Below are 18,347 nucleotides of genomic sequence, written 5' to 3' on the forward strand. Positions count from 1 at the left end.
AAGTGGTGATATATTTGATTTTATTTTCAACCGCTTTCCTGACGCAGACAAATATTTCAAAATCAGCGCTACAACAATACAAAGAACAATCTTGATTGTCATCATTTCATGGTTGTTATTTCACGTGTACTTTAACCATAAGCGCACATGATACACATTTCTCAGCGGAATTTCTAACGAATCGCATACACGCAGGAGCGTGTTCTGTGTGAAAATATAAGTAGCCCTGACGTATTTATGTTGTCAGAGTTGTATTTCGTCAGAGAGTTGTGCTTGTTTTTCGTGTTCTTGCTGGTGCTGCTGCCATCTGTCTTCTACTTTTTTAAGTAAGGATAGTAAATTAGTAAATGATTGAATTTTCATGATGTGTAAGTAGAAAGGGTACGCTGATTTAAAAAAAGCGATTGATTTTTTTTAATTTATTTAAATTGCAAAATTAAAATTTCGTTTTTCCTTTACATAACTTTAATGATATTGAAGTAAAAGTGGTAAAGTTCGTGATAAAATAAATATAGATGATCTTTGGGTTAAACATAGACTTAATCCCTAGATACAGTGCAGAAAGAAAGATTTTCTAGTTCTAGATTTTGTGCATAGAAAAAATTGCAGAAGAATATAGAGAGCTGAACTTTGTCATAACTGCGCTAAGTATTCACAATGCATTACAATAGGGCACCGGGGGTTTTTCCTAGTAAAAAAACAGAGAAATTAGTTTTTGCATGAAGCCTTCAATTCTATGCCCCTAATTGCAGGTTTGAAATAATAGATATTGTGCCAACATAAATATTGTTAAGCTTTAGACTTCTTTATTTTTCGTATTAAAATTTCAGGTTTACTCGTTTCTTTTTTTTACCAAAACTCATTAAATCTGTGAAAGAATAAAAATGTGTAAATTATAATAAGCACATCACCCAAGTCTCGAAACACACGATAATAAATGCACCCATCAATTGCGCAAGAAACAATCTTGTCAACAGAATATTTTTCAATTTAGTTGATGCTGAATGGGTCTTTGGTTGTACATCGAGTGAATCGAGAACTATTGATCTATATATATATATATATATATATAGAAAAATGTACATTATGAAAATTTAATTTTTGTCGAAACTCCCCAATACCAGCGCCATAGGCAGTTGTAATATGCAGTGTACTGAAAAACATTGTTAAAGTTCCATTTTAAAATGTGAAAATATTAATTATGTTAACTGGAAGGAGAAAGCAAAAATTCGAACATTGAAAAGTTCAAAAAGAAATTAATCGAAGAATTCAAAAATGAAAAATTAAAATAGAAGTTCAAAAATGAAAAAGTTATAGCCAATGTCTAGGGCTCTCATCATTGGGAAACACCCTGACATTGGCTTAGCACAGAACGTTCCTGAGAGCATTTCTTGCCCTCCATAGCCTAAATAGATGCTCGATTCCCCCGACGTTCTGCTGTAATACCATTGTATTCAAAAAACAAAAAAAAAATGTTTCGTATAATATATATAATATATTATTACATTAGCTATATGTCCTGACTCATTGACTACTACTACTACTTAACCGCACATGCACCTCGTACACATTCCTCTATGGAATTTCTAACGAATCGGCACATGACGGAATGTGTGTTCTTAGTGTTTGTGTGACTTTAACGTACTTTATTTATGTACTTTCTTTCTTCTTCTTTCTTTCAAACCGAACACAACTCAGGTCTATCACCATTTATGGGCGATTTACTACCTAGTGAGTTGTGCCGGAGGTGTAACTGTGTGTGTGTAACCTAACAGTCTGAGTGCATATGTAGTGTTGTGTTTGATTTTTCAGTGCTGCCATCTACATTTCAGAAGGGAAGTGAGTGATGTATTATGATTGAATTACATTTGTGCTCTTTGTAGGTCTGTTGCTCTCTGTGGCGAGACTTTTTAACGGGGAGATCGGCTCGCATTCGCGCCTTGAAGTTGGGAGCCACAGAAAACCAACTTCAGCCGACCACCACTATGGCGACGGTGGGACTCGAACCCGTGTCAGGACATCATTTAGAATGCTGGTTGCAACTTACTGTACATCGGGTATGCAAACCGAGATGTTCCGAGAGAAAAGTATTCAATATGCACAAGACGATATATATTTCATGGTAAACGAGAAATATGAAAATACAAGACATCGCCAATTACTGCCACAAAAATGGGGGAAGTCATAAGAAACTTAAACTGAAATTTTATTAACATACATACACACGCATATACAACACATAAAAACACAAATTAAATGCAACACCACACATATACGAACATTCCCGAACAACATACATGGTTTGCTTTTGTTGCGCCTAAGGGATCAGTGCTATCCGTCCAAGGCAAAATATATAAAATATTTATATTGGTGGCAAACACATATAAAGCAGAATGAATAACGTAGCCTTAAACATGGTTTTCACTATCAATCCAATCACGTGCCAATTTCAACTGTATTATAATTTTAAAATGGTTTCTGAAGCTAATTATTTATATAATGGATAATGGATTTCCTAAAGAAGTTTAAATTTTCATCATTTTTTTAAATCGCGGTTTAAGTTATTGTAGTTTCTGGGGGCGATATAATAAAAAAAAACTGCTTTTGGAAAACGCTTTATGAAAATATGTCATTTAACATAAAATCGTTGCAAAAATCGCCAATTGGCTGGAGATGCAGCGCTAGAAAAAACCGCAGCGAACTGAAATACATAATTCACGAAAAAATGTTCAATTCAACAAATGTATGAGAAAATGAGGTGAATGTTCTCATGACTATATATAATTGGTTATGATAATTACAGTATAATCATACTTGACACACTATAATTTATAAGCTATAAAAAATAATCTTAATCCTTGATTTCAATAACGATTTAAAATTCAATGAAGCATCGGAGGGGGGGAAACATGTAATTTTTTTTATAAAAATTGTCGATACAGAAAAAATTACGGGAATCCCGAGTCATATAGTCACCATAATATTTCCAAGTTTCTGGCCCGTCAGCTGGAGAAATATCGCATGGAGGGCCCACAGTCTGATCTGAAAACATACAGCATGTGCACCCCTTGCTGTCGAGTGGTTAGGGAACTAGCTTCTCACTGCGCAGGTCTGGGTTCGAATCCCGGTTCGGGCATGGATGTCTACTAACGCTAACAGATTCCCTGGACGGATCATGCTAATTCCTTGGGAATACGTGAACATCACGTTTTTTAAAAAAAAAAATCTTCACTTTTCATTTTTTAGTTATTGGCCCACACACACACGCAACAAGACCGACATCTCACAACGATTTTGGATATTTCGGTTATATGGTCATACCAGTTCAATTTCTCGTCAAAATGGACCCCCAAGAATCTTTACTCTGCTGCCCTTTCTGATGAAATGCTCGCCAATCTTAATTGATGACATGGCCCCCCTGACAGAGTTTGGCACGCTTTGTACCTTTTGAGAAACAATGCCATAGTCTACCTTTTTACAGCTCTAAAAATCCCTGTTTTGAAAGTACATTTTATATGGCAGCTCTCCTTCGCTGACACTTGGAAATGGCGGGGCAAAAAATGCTGATACATAAAGTAGTGGCTTCGGACTGCATTGAAATAGCGGAGAATATATATTATCTCAAAAAATAGAGCCAATCCTACAAAAGTAGCACCAGTTTTCAAATCAACAGCCAAAAATATCCTAGAACAGTTGAAACTTCCAGATACCATGATTTTTTCCCCCTTGAGCAGTGTTATTAATATCTTCACACAAAAATAACAATAATGGAGGTAGCGACATGTTTATGCAGATGAAATGCGTAATTATTCCACATTATACTAGTAGGAATGAAAATTAGTTCTGTCATTTTCTTGGCTGCTTTTAGGTGATTTCCTTGGAGATTATAGCATCCGTGATGCCAACATTTGCTATATCTGGCACTGATGAGCGAAAAAATATTTTCTCTCCTCTCCTCCTAAAGAAGTTAATTTGGTAAATGTTTGTGTTTGACGTATCCTGCACTGTAAAAACTTTAGGTTTTTCCAACAACTTTCACCAGGAAATACCTAAACATGGGTGAAAGAAAAGAAGTTTTTCTGGGAGAGAAATATAGAACTAAAATTTTTAAAATGCAAATTGTATTTCAAGGAAAAAGAAAAAGAGTTTAAAATTACTATAAGTTCACACAGTATTCCAAGGTAAAATAGGAAAATTTTATGGTGTTCCAAAGTACACAATCTTTTTTGTTTTAAGGTGCACGATGCTCTAACATTTGTGAAAAATATTAAAAACTTTATTCACAGTGCTTGGTATGATTGAGCACTTGGTATGGTTCTTCAGGTGAATGCATATATAATAATTATTAAATATAGTTTACTGAATTTGCAATGTTGAGAAGACGAACAAGCAAAAACAAGCTCACAATTCTTCAACTAACTACTTGTGAAATCTCTGTCAATGTAACGCAAAGAGACGTAAAGCCACACTCAATTGTAAGCTTATATATTCCTAATCTTTTGCACTCCATAAACATAAACTAGAATGCAATACTAGAATTAATACTATTGAAACTATTTCAAGCGTTTCAAGGTTTACTATGGTCAAGATACAATAATTTACTCCATATACAGTATATTCAGCCTTTCGTAATACTCCAAAAACCTCGTTGGAATGGCGTCATAAAAATAAACGTATTGTGTCGCCTCGATACCGTGTCTTCTGATAACTGAGTAACATCAGTATCTCCGAGTCAGGATGACCCAACGCACCACGGAAAGAAAAAATAAACCCCACACAAAATATGAAAACTAGAGGATGATGATATTTAATAGGATTCAATGCCATCTGTGGCCATCGCGTGGCATCACAAATCCGCCTAATGAAAAAAATATGTTCCGAGAAATTTTTATACAGACGATATATACAAGGTAACTATTTAATTCTCCTTGCCGCAAATTATTGGCAAACCGTTGATCCTAGAGGCATACCTACAACTTTTAACAAGTGAATTTTCTAAGGCGAAGAGATGAGAAAATATTTTATTGCTCATCAGTGCCAGATATAGCAAATGTTGACATCACGGATGTTGTATCTCTAATGAAATCAAATAAAACCATCAAAGAGAAAATGACAGAAGTAAATATTCAAAAACATTCAATTTTCCTTTCTACAAGTATAATGTAGAATAATTATACGCATTTCATCTACATAAACACGTTACTATACCTCCATTCACTGTTACTTTTGTTCATATGTATTAATAATCATAGTTTGTGCATTATTTTTATACTTTATACTTCAATATATGATTTATAATATGTAGAAAAAAAATTATATTATTTTTCATGTAACATTTGTATTTTTTTATCTTTGTAATTTAATTTTTCCTCTGTTTCAAGGTACAACAGTACATGCCTTAATGTACAAGACCTTTTGTTGTGCCATGGAATTTATTTTCTTTCATAAAATTCGTATTTCTTGATTACGGTAAGAAAGAAACGTAATTTGAAATTTATATGATCTTTTATACGGTAAGCAAATTTTAAAAATTAATTCAGTTAAATTTTACGGTAAAAATTGATTGAGAAAAAGAAAGTGTGAAAAATAATGTGCCAGGGGGTGTAACAGTCTCCCCTACGGTTTTCCAACGTGCAAAATTTCTGATACATTCGATTATTCTTTCTAGTGTTAGTTATTTGTTTTGTTTACAGAGAGCGGTGTACTTTCTTGGAATGATTTTTATGCCCATATGCCTTGCATATACTTGTTTTAACATTGATTATATTTTTCATCTTGTATCATTGAAAGTTCTCATTTACCTCTAATAGTCTTTTAATCTCATTATTTCCTACTAAGTAGAACGGGTAGTTTGTCGTTATTGCGATAACGTTATGAGGTCATATTAATAGCCACGTGTCCGTATGTTTAATAAAGGCTGAATCGCAAAGAGATCCTCAATAGATTTTTCGTTTTTCCATTGGACGTACGTGGCTCTTTTCTTAATTTTTTTAGAAACATATTCCCGAACCGACTGGAAGTCAAGCGGTTCAAGCACCAACAAAACCCGATTGTGCAAAAATGAAGCCTCTTAATGAAACATCTCTGATAACGTATCCATATAATATGGGATATCTTCCCCCGGAATTCGTCAAGAAAGCTGAAGAAGAACTGTTGGAGACGCCACAGAAACTGAAAGAACAAGTGCAAGAAATTAGAAGGTTGCTTCGTAGTAAGTTCTATAGTCCATGAAATTAATTATGTGTAAACTTAAAACTGATTTTTAAAGACAATAATATTACAGTATAAAACCTGTCTTTTAAACGGAATCGCAAGGGACTGATATTTTTTCAACACAGGTTTCCGCTCAATAAATGCTCTATTGACATAATGTGCAAAAGTAGATTTTCGCAGCATTTTCTGTATAAAACTTCACCCCCACGCTGTTCCCCTTTTGAATTCTGAGGACGTTTACGTTCTTCTTTTACTTTCTCTAAAATTTACAATGAGGGGTGTCAATATCTGTCGTGAATAAGACAACCATAAGTATTATGGGCATTGTATAATATTTTATCACGTGTGTATATTGTGTATAATTTTTATTAATTACATTGCTGCATTTTTGAAATATATGACATCCATATTTTTATGGGCATCTTTTTCTCAGACACATCGTTGGGCATTTTGCCTGTTGTGGCGTTGTATTTGTATTTGTGTCAGATTCAGTTTGTACATTGTCGTCTATTGAAGTCCTTAGCACTAGGATTTTTGTGGAGTTGGGTACAACATGATTTTGTTGCCCTCCTCTACCACTGTAAAATTCTTTGATTTTATAACGGTGTTTTTGTTCCCACTCAAAATTTTCCAGGTTTTTAGATATGTATTATTGATTTTGGAAAGACTACCCTAGGACTACGAGAGGGTCATATGACGCCAGGATAAGAATCATTTATCCATGCCGTTCTATTACGTTTCGATAATTGTCCAACTTTGATAATATAAATCTCAAAGGGACAGCAAAAAAAAGTTCTAATTTTCCAATTCATCGATATAAGATAACAAATTTTCACGGAAAGTCGAAAATTCTTGATAATTATAAAAATGTATCGAATGCTACCACATGTGGCACTAGTTTCTTCGTTGTCGCAACTAGTGTTTGTGTAAAACGTAAATGATAAAAATACTATTTCATTCGTAAATATATAATTTTCATTTGTTTTCTTTTGGATGCTCTTAAACATTGTATAAAATTAAAATGATATGATTTTTTGAGAGTGAAAGATACGAGGTTTGAACTTCAACGGCTTTAGTTTTTCTAACATGTCCGTAGCCTCTGACTTTATTCTCTACGTCTTTTCCAATTTCCGCATCCGTCTCAGTTAACCACAATTTTTGTTTCTAAAGGTTGAACAAGCCTATGAATCGCGTTTGGAAGTGATTAAAAATATTAATAGGATATTTTGAATACTCCAAAAAATAAACGAACAATAATGATAGAGAGACATGAATCTTCAACAAAATAAAATAGGATTTCAGCATTCAAGCTTCCGCATGAAGAGGAGCTCTTCCACCATGAATAAAACCATCTGGGTAAGCTTATATCCCCTATTGTTACGTTGAATTGTCAAAATTCATCATAACATTACATCAACTTAATCTTAAAATAGTTTTAATTGTAGAGAAAAGAAAAGATTATTATATGGAATGGATTTGCTTTATGGGATGTTGGATTTTTATTTGTACAGCGGAATCTTGCATAATTAATCATATGCTTATGTATATATTTAATTGTATATTTTATGGTATATAATAATAATGTAGTTGGAAAGCAAAATCTATTCTATAGAAAATTTAGGCCTTAAGATACAGTTGGGGACCAGATGAGAAACACAGATCGAATTACAAAGGGTTGTAAGAGAGTGAAGGAGATGGTCATGGAGCCATATCAGGTAATGTTTGTTTTTCAGGGGGTGTGATTAGGGGTCCTTGGCGAGAGGAAATTCTCCGAAGGTCTGGGGGTCTATCACGTTCACGTCGTTATACAACGAGGTCGTTAGTGACGTCACGCCCTTAACGCAAATCTCAACGACCATCGTTAAAAACTCGATTTTTCTCAGCAGCCGGCGGTATATCGTTATCGATTTCACGAAAAACTCTCTTGTCCGAGAGTTGCGTTAGCTACGAAAGAGATGAACCAATCAGATAATTTTCCCCGCTGCTGATAAACATCATCACTATCAACAAGTGCTGCAAAACAAGTGCGTTATTATTATTGTATTTTTATTTATTTTGTGTTTTTGATTGTCCCTAATTTAATAAGCTACAGTTTTTACCTCGTAAGCTACATATATTTTTTTTAATCATCCGGATTCTTTTTATTTTCATCAAATATTTGAGAAAAAGATAGGCTATGCACGCACATGAAACTGTCATAGAGGAAATTTCTAAATTATTACGTTTAAAACAAAATGTTCAATGATGTTATATGAATTTTCAAAACGACTAGCAAAAATATCACCATCATATATTCCCATGATTTTACATATTTATCTACCGTCTTGATATTAAGACAAAATCAAGAACAAGTAGCCTTTTATTTACATCATTAATTAGACAATTGGTTTCCTTGTTTCACACAACATGAAAATGAATTGTCACCAAATTTACACTGTTTTGTTGACATCTCTTTTATACTCCTATCAGAAAATGCACTCAAGGATTAGAAAAAATTTGTTGATTAATAAAATTTACTTCGAATTTTTATAGTGTACTTAGTGCGTATAGTGTGTGTGTGTGTAAAAGGGTGTTTACTGCATTACACTTCTATGTGCACTGCACAGAAAGTAGCAATACGATTATTTTAACACTATCAGTGATATTACAAAATATCGATGTTATTAAACGAATTAAGAAGGGAAAAATATGGAGACGTTTAAAAATATATTGACGTCGATTTTGAACGAGATGTAAAAAAAATATTGTAGCGAATTTCACAAAATGTTTTGAAAACATATCGCGATAGAGAGATTCACCAGTTAAATAATAATAATTTCTATGCAAGATTTGAAAAGAAAAAAAAACGTTGTAGAGTGATTTATCTTTGTACCGAGTATGATAATTTATAACGAATTATCACTATGAATAATTTTTTCCAATCAGTATGTGTACAGATAACGTTTTAAACGATAATGCTGTCTCTGAATCATGTTACTAACTAAAGTAACGTAATTCAGAGAACTATATTATTCATTATAATGAAAACTTGATAAATTAAAAATGAATGAATAATTTCCAATTCTAACTAATTTGTCTCCGTTGCTCTCACCTTCATCGAAAATTGTAGGCGCTAGCGGCCATGTTTATTTCCGTAACGCGAGCTTAACGAGTGGTTTTCGCTCTCCGGTGTCGCGGAAGCAAATAGTATAATGTAAAATATTGTAAAATAGTGTAATGTGAAATAACAGCTACCAGTAAACAGTGCGGAGTGAAGTTAACGTACAAAGTAATCGGCGACCACATGACAGCTGACAGCCTTCCGAGGTTTTGCCCACGGGCCATCTTGTTTGATGGCTCGGACCATCGTCATGTAGCTATTCATGTAAAACAACTCCGGTCCGATTTTCACCTATCATCAGAGATACGTCGATAGTTGTCTCTTTGCACACTGGCTTCTAATGGAGACCCCACCACGAATTCACTGCCAACCACCACCAGTGTAAAGACAGAGGGCTTCTTCAAAATGTGGACGAACTAAGAACTTGTGATTCCGGAGTGTTTTCCCGCTCAGCTGCTATCACCCTACATTAACTCCAAATTCGTCCATCGACTGGTCACCGTCTTCGGACATTAAAACCATGTCAACCTCATGCAAGTCAACCTTTAAAATGAATTTCGTAATCTGTGTATAACCATCCGGCAGCAACCTACAACTTGTCTGTTTTTTTAATTTTTTAAATATTCTTTTAAACTTAAACCCTTGAACTCTGATTTATTTGTTCACTGAAGTGTTGTGTTGTTTTCCTCTCGTCTTATGGAATGGTTAACCGTGTCTTGGTCCTATAATATTTATTCGAACCTGGTTGAATAGATTTCAATTTACAATCAAAGGTAAAATAAATGAGGAAAGGATCAAGACACTATGGGGCCAAAGCGGGGTGAGGGGTGATGGTCGGTTTCGGATCTTCGCAATGCCACTCCATCACTATGCCCACTCCACCACCACTGCGTGCGGATTGTGTCGACTTTAACTTTTTTCAACGTTTTAATATAGGCTAAATGTTATACTCTGGTAAAAATGAGTAAACCACGAAATAAAGAACAAGATGACCTAAAGTTAGGAATACAGAGAGAGAAAAAACTCATTTTGCAGGTGACATGTCTGAATCAAAATTCGAATTATCCAAATCATTCGGGGAAAAAATTCGAAGTAAACAGGTAATTCCACCATTAAATTCAATTAGAATCTCGGAGGAATCACACTAAAATCCGAATTTTCCAAAAGTTTGAATTTACCAAGTTCCTTTATATTTTAGTTAATAGTCTTTAGAGGAGGTCAGAGTCAAGCTTAGGATTTTCTCGGCACGGTGTGAAAGTACTTTTGCTACCTCTACAGTATTGGTGTGTGTCCGTGTTCGTTAATAAGATTTGTTAATAATGATACACGCATAAATTGATAGAATTTTGAGCTAAAGGCTTTGTCAAGCAGTTGAAGACAGCAAATAAGTATATTCAATGTATTATAATTCAACTTTTGGGAACTTGAAATTTTGCTGTCCGTTGCGGTCTCAACTTTCGGAGTTTCTCAAATGCACCCTCACCAGACGCAGAGCCCGGTGAAAAAATTTAAGCGCCGGTTGCCTGTCAACAATTCCGGGGCACCAAAAGTATTCACGACCCCCTCCCTCCTTCTTCACTTTTATATATTTTGTGGGGAAAGGGAACTTGCACATCTAAAATATTTGAGAATATGCAAAAGAATGCAGAGAAATACCTATACAAAAAATTCCAAACACATAGCTAAGTGTAAGTTAGCACAAGAATTGATGGAAATTCGGCCCAGAAAGTAATTTCAAACTAATGAGGGGGAAACGATTACTGAAATTAATTAAACTTTTCGACTTGATTTGAAAATAATTGAAATAAATAATTCTTGCTCGAATGAAAATTCAGAATTAATCAAAGAAAAAAGCCCAGAATCGACGGAAATTCGGAATCAACGGAAGAAAAAACTTCCAGAATCGCTGAAAATTCAGAATTTACGGAGGAAGTAATGCCAGAATTTCGACGAAAATTAAAAATTGATACAATAAATAGTTTAAGAATTGGGAAAAATTCTAAAATAAATGTACCGTGAGTGCGGGGTCCCATGAAGCGTGGAGCCCGTGATATGCTGTAGGTGCGGTCGGACATCCCAAAGGGTGGCTTTGGCCCTGTGAATCCGGTAAATTAACTCGAAGTTCGTTATTATCAATGAAACAGACAGGTTTTGAAACGTTCTTAAAATATTTCTTTGTTCATTTGTATTTTCAGATCTATGGCTGTGGTTGTATCACGGCCGTGATTCCGATACTAAAAATGTATGCGATGTGATTTTACGAACTCATTTTTTATGATTTTTGATTTTGTCATGTTTTTATCAACTCAGAAGAGGAAGGTATCGAAGACAAATGGTTCAACGACGATGCCATCGTCATGTACTTGAGAGGCCGGAAGTATCGGACACTAGAAGCTTTGGCTTCCATCAAGAAAACGGTCGCTTTCATCAAGAAGAATCCGAAATTTTTTATGACACTCGATCCAGAAGTGACAGATAGACTCATAAACGAAGATACTTTGAAATTTTTGCCTCACAGAGATAAAGACGGGTGCGTTGTCTGTGTTCTTAGACTGGGTAAGTACTTAAAAATGCAACTGCTATGTTCAAAAAATTCCGTGACCTATATTATTACGGAAGAAGGAATACAGATTGAACGTGTTTATTTGGTATTTCCTTCGAAGTTACTCTGTGCAATAATGCATTTTTGCCATTGTCCGTAAGAAGATGTAAATATGGATTACAAGCATTTTATTTTGTCACATCCTCCAGTGCCTTCGTCGTTGCACTTCTTTGGAGTCTGAGAATCGTTGCCGTTAACAAAATTCTTTATCCGAGGAAAAGGAAAAAACAAGTCACATGTGGGCCAAGATTAGGGGAATAAGCTGGTTGCGGAAACATCGAAACGTGATGCTTTGACAAGTAATCTGACACAAAGAGGGTCCTGTGAATCCTTAAATGTCTTCATGATTGAGTAATACATCTGTACACCATTGTCCCACCCGTAAGGACATTCAGGTTAACTTCGTAAACAGGACGACGCCAAATTACTCAGTACAGATCTGACTGGGCGAGACGGAAATTATTCCCGAATCGAGAGCAAGCGGAGTCAGGTTCGAGGGGTGGTGCCAACCTTCTTAATGTCCGTCTTGTGGTTTTTACTAAAGCTACAGAGCTATAGCCTTCGACCGCAAGACTTAATGCTACATAATGCATGCATGATACGATGAGACGTAAGTTGCCAGATCTTTGGAAGGATAAGTCTTGGGGTGCTCCATCACGATAACGCGTCGGCTCACGGGTCCCTCCTGTGTCTGATTTACCGGTAAAACATCACATTCCGATACTTTCACAATCACGTTAATCATCGATTCTCAAGCTCCGAAGAAGTGCAGCGACGAATTCGGTGAAGGATGTGACAAAGGAGGCTTGCAATCCGCATTCACATCTTTGTATGAACCTTGGCAGAAATGCGTAATTGAACAGGGTAATTACTTTGAAAAAAATACCAAATAGACGGGTTCTATATGTATTCATTCTTGCGTAATCATGTTACTCTTTACGTAGTAGTCTTGCACGTAGTAGTATAATTAAAATATAATGCTAACTTTTTATCTATGAAGAAGGATTAATAATATTATTTTTGTTTAATTTGGAGAAGAAATTCTTTTATCACAATTTTGATGTCTCTCGATGAGTATGGAGTTATCTCATTTTTCTGAAATTGCGTTTCATTCTGTCACATGTGGCTATTTAATAGGTAGATAGAATACATCGAAATCTAGCTTTGAAGAGCACATGAGACATACAGTGATGGGCGCTCTGGACTGTTTGAAAGATCCCATGTCACCAGTTAATGATGTCATCATTGTATACGATTTCCAGAATCATGCGCTGCGATACATGAAATACTTCACGCCGTTTTACATCTACGCCGTGTATCAAATGTTTATAGTACGTACATATTTCAAAATATGAGTACATACTTTCATATTTCTTTTTCTCATTCGTCACAAACGAATAATTTAGAATTCGAAGAGAATTTTTATTTAAAAATGGAATTTTGAATTTCTTTAACTTTTGAATAGCTTTCACGTGCCACGGTTGGCCAGCCCTGGTCTATGACAAAGGAACTGCCCTTTTTCCAAGGTTGCACGAGAAAGAAGGGGTGGAGGGTCGAATCAAGACACTGAGCTTGGCGCTTTTCAAGTGTTGCCAGCTGAGTTGATGTATTTTAAAACTTGCGCGCACGCACGTGCGTGTGTGTGTGTGTGTGATCTTTTTCGGCGAAAAAATAAAAAATCAATGTTCGAAGCAACGAAGCAAACTAAGCTACATAATTGACAATATTACTGGCGAAAATTTTCTAGTTAAATTTTTTTGCCCCCCCCCCCCCCCCAAGGATAAAAATGATAACTGCATTATGTTTCTAAGTCTAATTTCATTCTCATACACGTAGGATTGCCTTCCTTCGAGAGTAAAAGCCGTTCATTTGGTGAACCCATCAACGCTTGCCAAAATGGCGTGTTCTCTCGTGCTTAAAGTATGCTCCGAAAAGTTCAAAAATAGGGTAAGTCATCAAGAATTCTGCATTTGTTGGTTATTTATCTTAATATAAAAAAGCAGAGTTTCAAAAAAATTTTGTTCCACTACTCTCTTCTTATGACTTCTTTCCTCACCACCCCCAACTCTTAGGATCATGTGTTATACCCGTAGCTTCTATCACACAGAGCCGCCCTTAGGAGTGTGCAACAGGTGCAGTCGCACCGGGTCCGTATTTATGCTAACAGTAATTTCTTTCATAAATTTTGAATTTTCATCAGTTCTCAAAATCTGTATTTTCATCTAGCAAGAAAGAATTCTGGATCTCTTTACATTTTTACCTACAAAGAAGTAATTCTGAATTCTGTAATTCTGCATTTTCTACATTTTTATCTCGATTGAGAAAAACGATCTCGATTAGATTATCTCGATTTAGATATGTGTAGTGCTTTCAATGACTTTTTCGCGTCGGCTTTTAATAGGGAATATGATATTCTATGTACGGGTGTTGCATGGAGTAATAAAAACCTAGGGGATTTTATTACTCCACGTGTGTCAGTCGCGCAGATCTACGGGAGTAGTGTTGCTGAGGGTGTCATCCCAAGGGATTGGAAGCTTGCTAATGTTGTTCCGATATTTAAAAAGTGTAGTATACAGATCCTGTCTCTCTAATTATCGTTCAGTGAATTTGACGAGCTTCCTCTCGAAAATTTTGGAAATTATTATCAAAAAAAAATTGGTGAAGTGGTTAGACGAGAATAGTGTATTGTCGGATAATCAGCATGTGTTCAAGAAGGGGAAGTCATGTGTAACTAACATCTTTTGCCTCTATGATCACGTGACTAGGGCTCTGGGTACGGGCAAAAATGTAGATGCTGTTTACATTGATTTCCAGAAGGCATTCGATCGAGTCCAACCTGGTAATTTCTTGAAGCGTTTACATGAAATTGGGATTTAGGGCAACTTGCTGAATTTGATAGAATCGTGGTTGGGAGATAGGTCACAGCGGTTTATGGTGAACGGGGACTTCTCTGATTGGACAGATGTCACAAGGGGAGTCCCTCAAGGAAGTGTCCTTGGCCCCATGCACTTTGCATTTTTTATCGATATACTCGATCAGGGTATCGATGGGATTGTTAGCAAATTCACAGATGGCATGAAGCTAATGGGAGTTGTTGGGAATCAAAGCGAATTGGAGTTGCTCCAGACAAACATAAATAGGATTGCAGCATGACAAATGGATTGAGTATGATATTTAGCGTTGACAAGTGCATGGTCGCTAATTTTGGTACGAACAACCCATGTTTCACTAACGAGTTGAATGGTGTCACTATCCGGGATGCAACCGGGTCACCAACTCGGGAATTCTCATTCACGAGCGGTTTGGGTTTTCTGAACATTGCATCAAAATTTTCCGTGGTCAAAAAATCGGAACGAATGCTCAGTTTGATTTTCAAAAAGGACTCTTCGCGTTCTTCTAAAATCATTCTTTCGTTTTTCCGAGGCTTAATTCGTCCTCGGCTGGAGTACGTTTAGAGACCATACCTACAGAGGGACATAGACTTGGTTGAAGGGGATGCAGAGAAGAACTACGCGTGTCCTTGTTGGCACACGGGGCTGAGTTATGAAGAGGCATAATTTTTTGAAAACGTTTATATTGGATGAATGTGTCTGGGGGATATGATCGAAGTGTGCAAAATTTTCAGCGACATGGATAGGGCTGACCATGAATTATTAATACGCCGTCAATCGACTGCTTCGACAAGGGGGACACCGGTATCGATTGTTAAGGAGCAGTTCTAGGTTGTGGTGACGCAGGGAGTTTTACTCTGATGCGGTTGTTAATAAATGGAATAGCTTATCCACGGGGGTAGTAAATTCCAACACAGTTGACACGTTTAAAAAGAAACACAATAAACATATTGGGATAAATAGAGAATGCGTAGGAGACAAACATAATTATTTTTATGGGCATCGTATTAAATCGTATCATGTATACGTAACTTTTAGTTTCTATAATCGCATTTTTAATTGGGGGTTGCTGTGTTTTAGAAATGCATGACATCCATATTTCTTGTGGCATATTTTTCTCATCCGCCTAATTGGGGATTTTGCTAGTTGTGGCCTTGCAGTTGTATGGAAATAATTCTGGAATTTCACATTTTCTTCCCGAAAAAAAATGATTCTGAAATTATTTCTTCCATAAATTCTGAATTCCTATCAATTCTGTGGTTATTTTTTCGATTACTTCAAATTTTCATCACACACACACACACACAAAATTCTTTTTTTTTTTTTTTGTTTTATTCTGAATTTTCACTAATTGTAAAATTCTTTCTAGCATTTATTCTAAGAGTTTCGATTTTCCCTCTTCCACAGAAGGAAAAAAACCGGGAGCTAAGGGGCCCGCAATTATTTTCGCACCGCACCCTGCGTCTGGTAAGGATGGCCCTGCTACCTCACCTACCCTCACCCTTCCCCTGAACGATTCCATCGTTCTCCCCGGGGAGGAAATGGAATATTTACCGATTTCTTACGTTTTCTTTCATTCGATTTTATCTTTCCGCGATCACTCTATATTTAATACACCACAAGTAAATATGTAATTGAAAAAGTCTCTCTCTCTCTCTGATAAGTAATATTACCACGGGCTCGTTCCCAACATAAATTCGGGCCAACAATTCATCACGTTCCTCAAGTTCGGGCTCTGTGCAAACATTACATTTTGGCCCTCACTTAACGTTCTTTAAGGAATCGTTACGGAGTATTGTTTTGCATAAACACTTTTAAAATAGGTTCTGGAATGTACTATGGCATTTGGTTATTTTACAATTAATTACAGTGTTCAATTTTATAAACACCATTCAAGATTTCACCAAAATGTGAAAATAAAATAATGTTTTGGGCTCTTTTTTAACACTTTCCACAATTTTAAAAATTTCACTGATACACATTATAACAGACAGAGTGGAAATAACCATACCTTCTGTAAAATGTGTCACATCTTTTCCCAAGACTTTTTCTCGATTTTGTGCAGATGATTGCCCCCTACCTCCCAGCTCTGGTAATAATAAAACGAGGAACAGCAATACTCAATAATTTGTATACCGTACACATATTCCTATACTTCCCCAAAGGGGAATGGGGGGTATATTTCACAACACCGTTTATAGACGATCTTGAATCGGTTGGTACAGCTTGAAGAGTGGTAGAATAGAAATCCGGATTTGATTTCCACTTGAGGGGGCAAATTGGACAAAGAAAGCACCAATTCCACTCCCCTTCTCCTCCGTGGAACGAAAGTAAAAAATATTTGGTCAATCAATGCACGAGTTGTTTAAATTTGGAAAGGACCTACTAAGGGGCTCCTAAGTGAATACGCCCCCTTTTCTCATGAATAAGGCTCAGATAAAAGAAAAAGAGAGATTGACCCCGAAAAATACTGTACGAATATAAAATGGAATTGAAGCCGAACATTTATATACATTTTATATTCGTCTTTGAAACGTGTTAATTCTCTTTTTTAATTTGAACCACGCAAACTTTCTTTTCGCATCGTAATAACTGGTTTTTATTCACAGATTATACTCCACGACAAACCACACAGAGTTTCTGATTACGTGCAGAAAAATGTCCTACCCGTAGAATACGGAGGAGACCTGAAAGAAGAGGACGAATATAAAAACGTTTGGACCAAAACGATATCAACGCCAGACTACGTTGTTTCCATAATGGAATCATCGAAGTCCTGAATGTAGAAGATTCTTCTTTGTTCGTCAGTCATTTAGGAAGAAGAGGAGGACATAAAAATTATGCAATGATCATCGAATTAACTTGGAATAATCATTTTCGCCCATACGTATAGAGCAATAAAAACATCATTTTGTTGTGAGCATTATTCAAAGTGATAATATGGTGTCATGATGACTTCTATTTTTTGAAGAAAAAGTGTGAAAAATTCAATTCAAATGTAACTTTGTTGATGCGATTAATAAAAGAATTGAATGTAAGTGGTGATATATTTGATTTTAATTTTTAACCGCTTTCCTGACGCAGACAAATATTTCAAAATCAGCGCTACAACAATACAAAGAACAATCTTGATTGTCATCATTTCATGGTTGTTATTTCACATGTACTTTAACCATAAGCGCACATGATACACATTGCTCAGCGGAATTTCTAACGAATCGCATACACGCAGGAGCGTGTTCTGTGTGAAAATATAAGTAGCCCTGACGTATTTATGTTGTCAGAGTTGTATTTCGTGTTCTTGCTGGTGCTGATGGCACACATGTTCTCACAATCAATCCGATCACGTGTCAATTTCAACTTTATTATAATTTTAAAATTGCTTCTGAAGCTATTTAAAACATTATTATTTTCTATTTAAAGTATAGAAGTTGTATGTTATTGGTTATTTATGTAATGGATTTTTCTCCTATAGAAGTTTAAATTTTTATCATTTTTTAAATCACTGTTTAAGTTATTGTAGTTTCTGGGAGCGAGATAA

The 18,347-nt window shown here is 35.7% G+C and overlaps 1 protein-coding gene and 1 long non-coding RNA gene across 2 annotated transcripts; both read left to right on the top strand.

Moving 5' to 3' along the window:
- Positions 1-5,982: 5,982 nt before the first annotated feature.
- Positions 5,983-13,203, top strand: LOC149083429 (retinaldehyde-binding protein 1-like). Its single transcript, XM_089236933.1, has 3 exons — positions 5,983-6,211; positions 11,624-11,869; positions 13,053-13,203. Exons 1-3 carry the CDS (start codon positions 6,061-6,063, stop codon positions 13,058-13,060), a joined length of 405 nt encoding a protein of 134 aa, XP_089093059.1. The 5' UTR covers positions 5,983-6,060; the 3' UTR covers positions 13,061-13,203.
- Positions 13,204-13,757: 554 nt separating this feature from the next.
- On the top strand, positions 13,758-17,815 carry LOC149083430 (uncharacterized). The gene is made up of 2 exons (XR_016193314.1): positions 13,758-13,862; positions 17,416-17,815. It is a non-coding gene; the product is annotated as an uncharacterized LOC149083430 (long non-coding RNA).
- The last annotated feature ends 532 nt before the right edge of the window (positions 17,816-18,347 follow it).

The sequence above is a fragment of the Pholcus phalangioides genome, unplaced genomic scaffold (assembly GCF_987345545.1).
Source record: "Pholcus phalangioides strain wild (caught in Gottingen) unplaced genomic scaffold, Ppha-v1.0 ptg000009l_1, whole genome shotgun sequence".
NCBI lineage: Eukaryota > Metazoa > Arthropoda > Arachnida > Araneae > Pholcidae > Pholcus > Pholcus phalangioides.

Bases quoted from the DNA above. Each gene is read 5' to 3' on its own strand.
- LOC149083429 (XM_089236933.1), top strand. From the start codon at position 6,061: ATGAAGCCTCTTAATGAAACATCTCTGATAACGTATCCATATAATATG. The intron at 6,212-11,623 runs GTAAGTTCTATA...TTATCAACTCAG, and splicing joins AATTAGAAGGTTGCTTCGTA to AAGAGGAAGGTATCGAAGAC.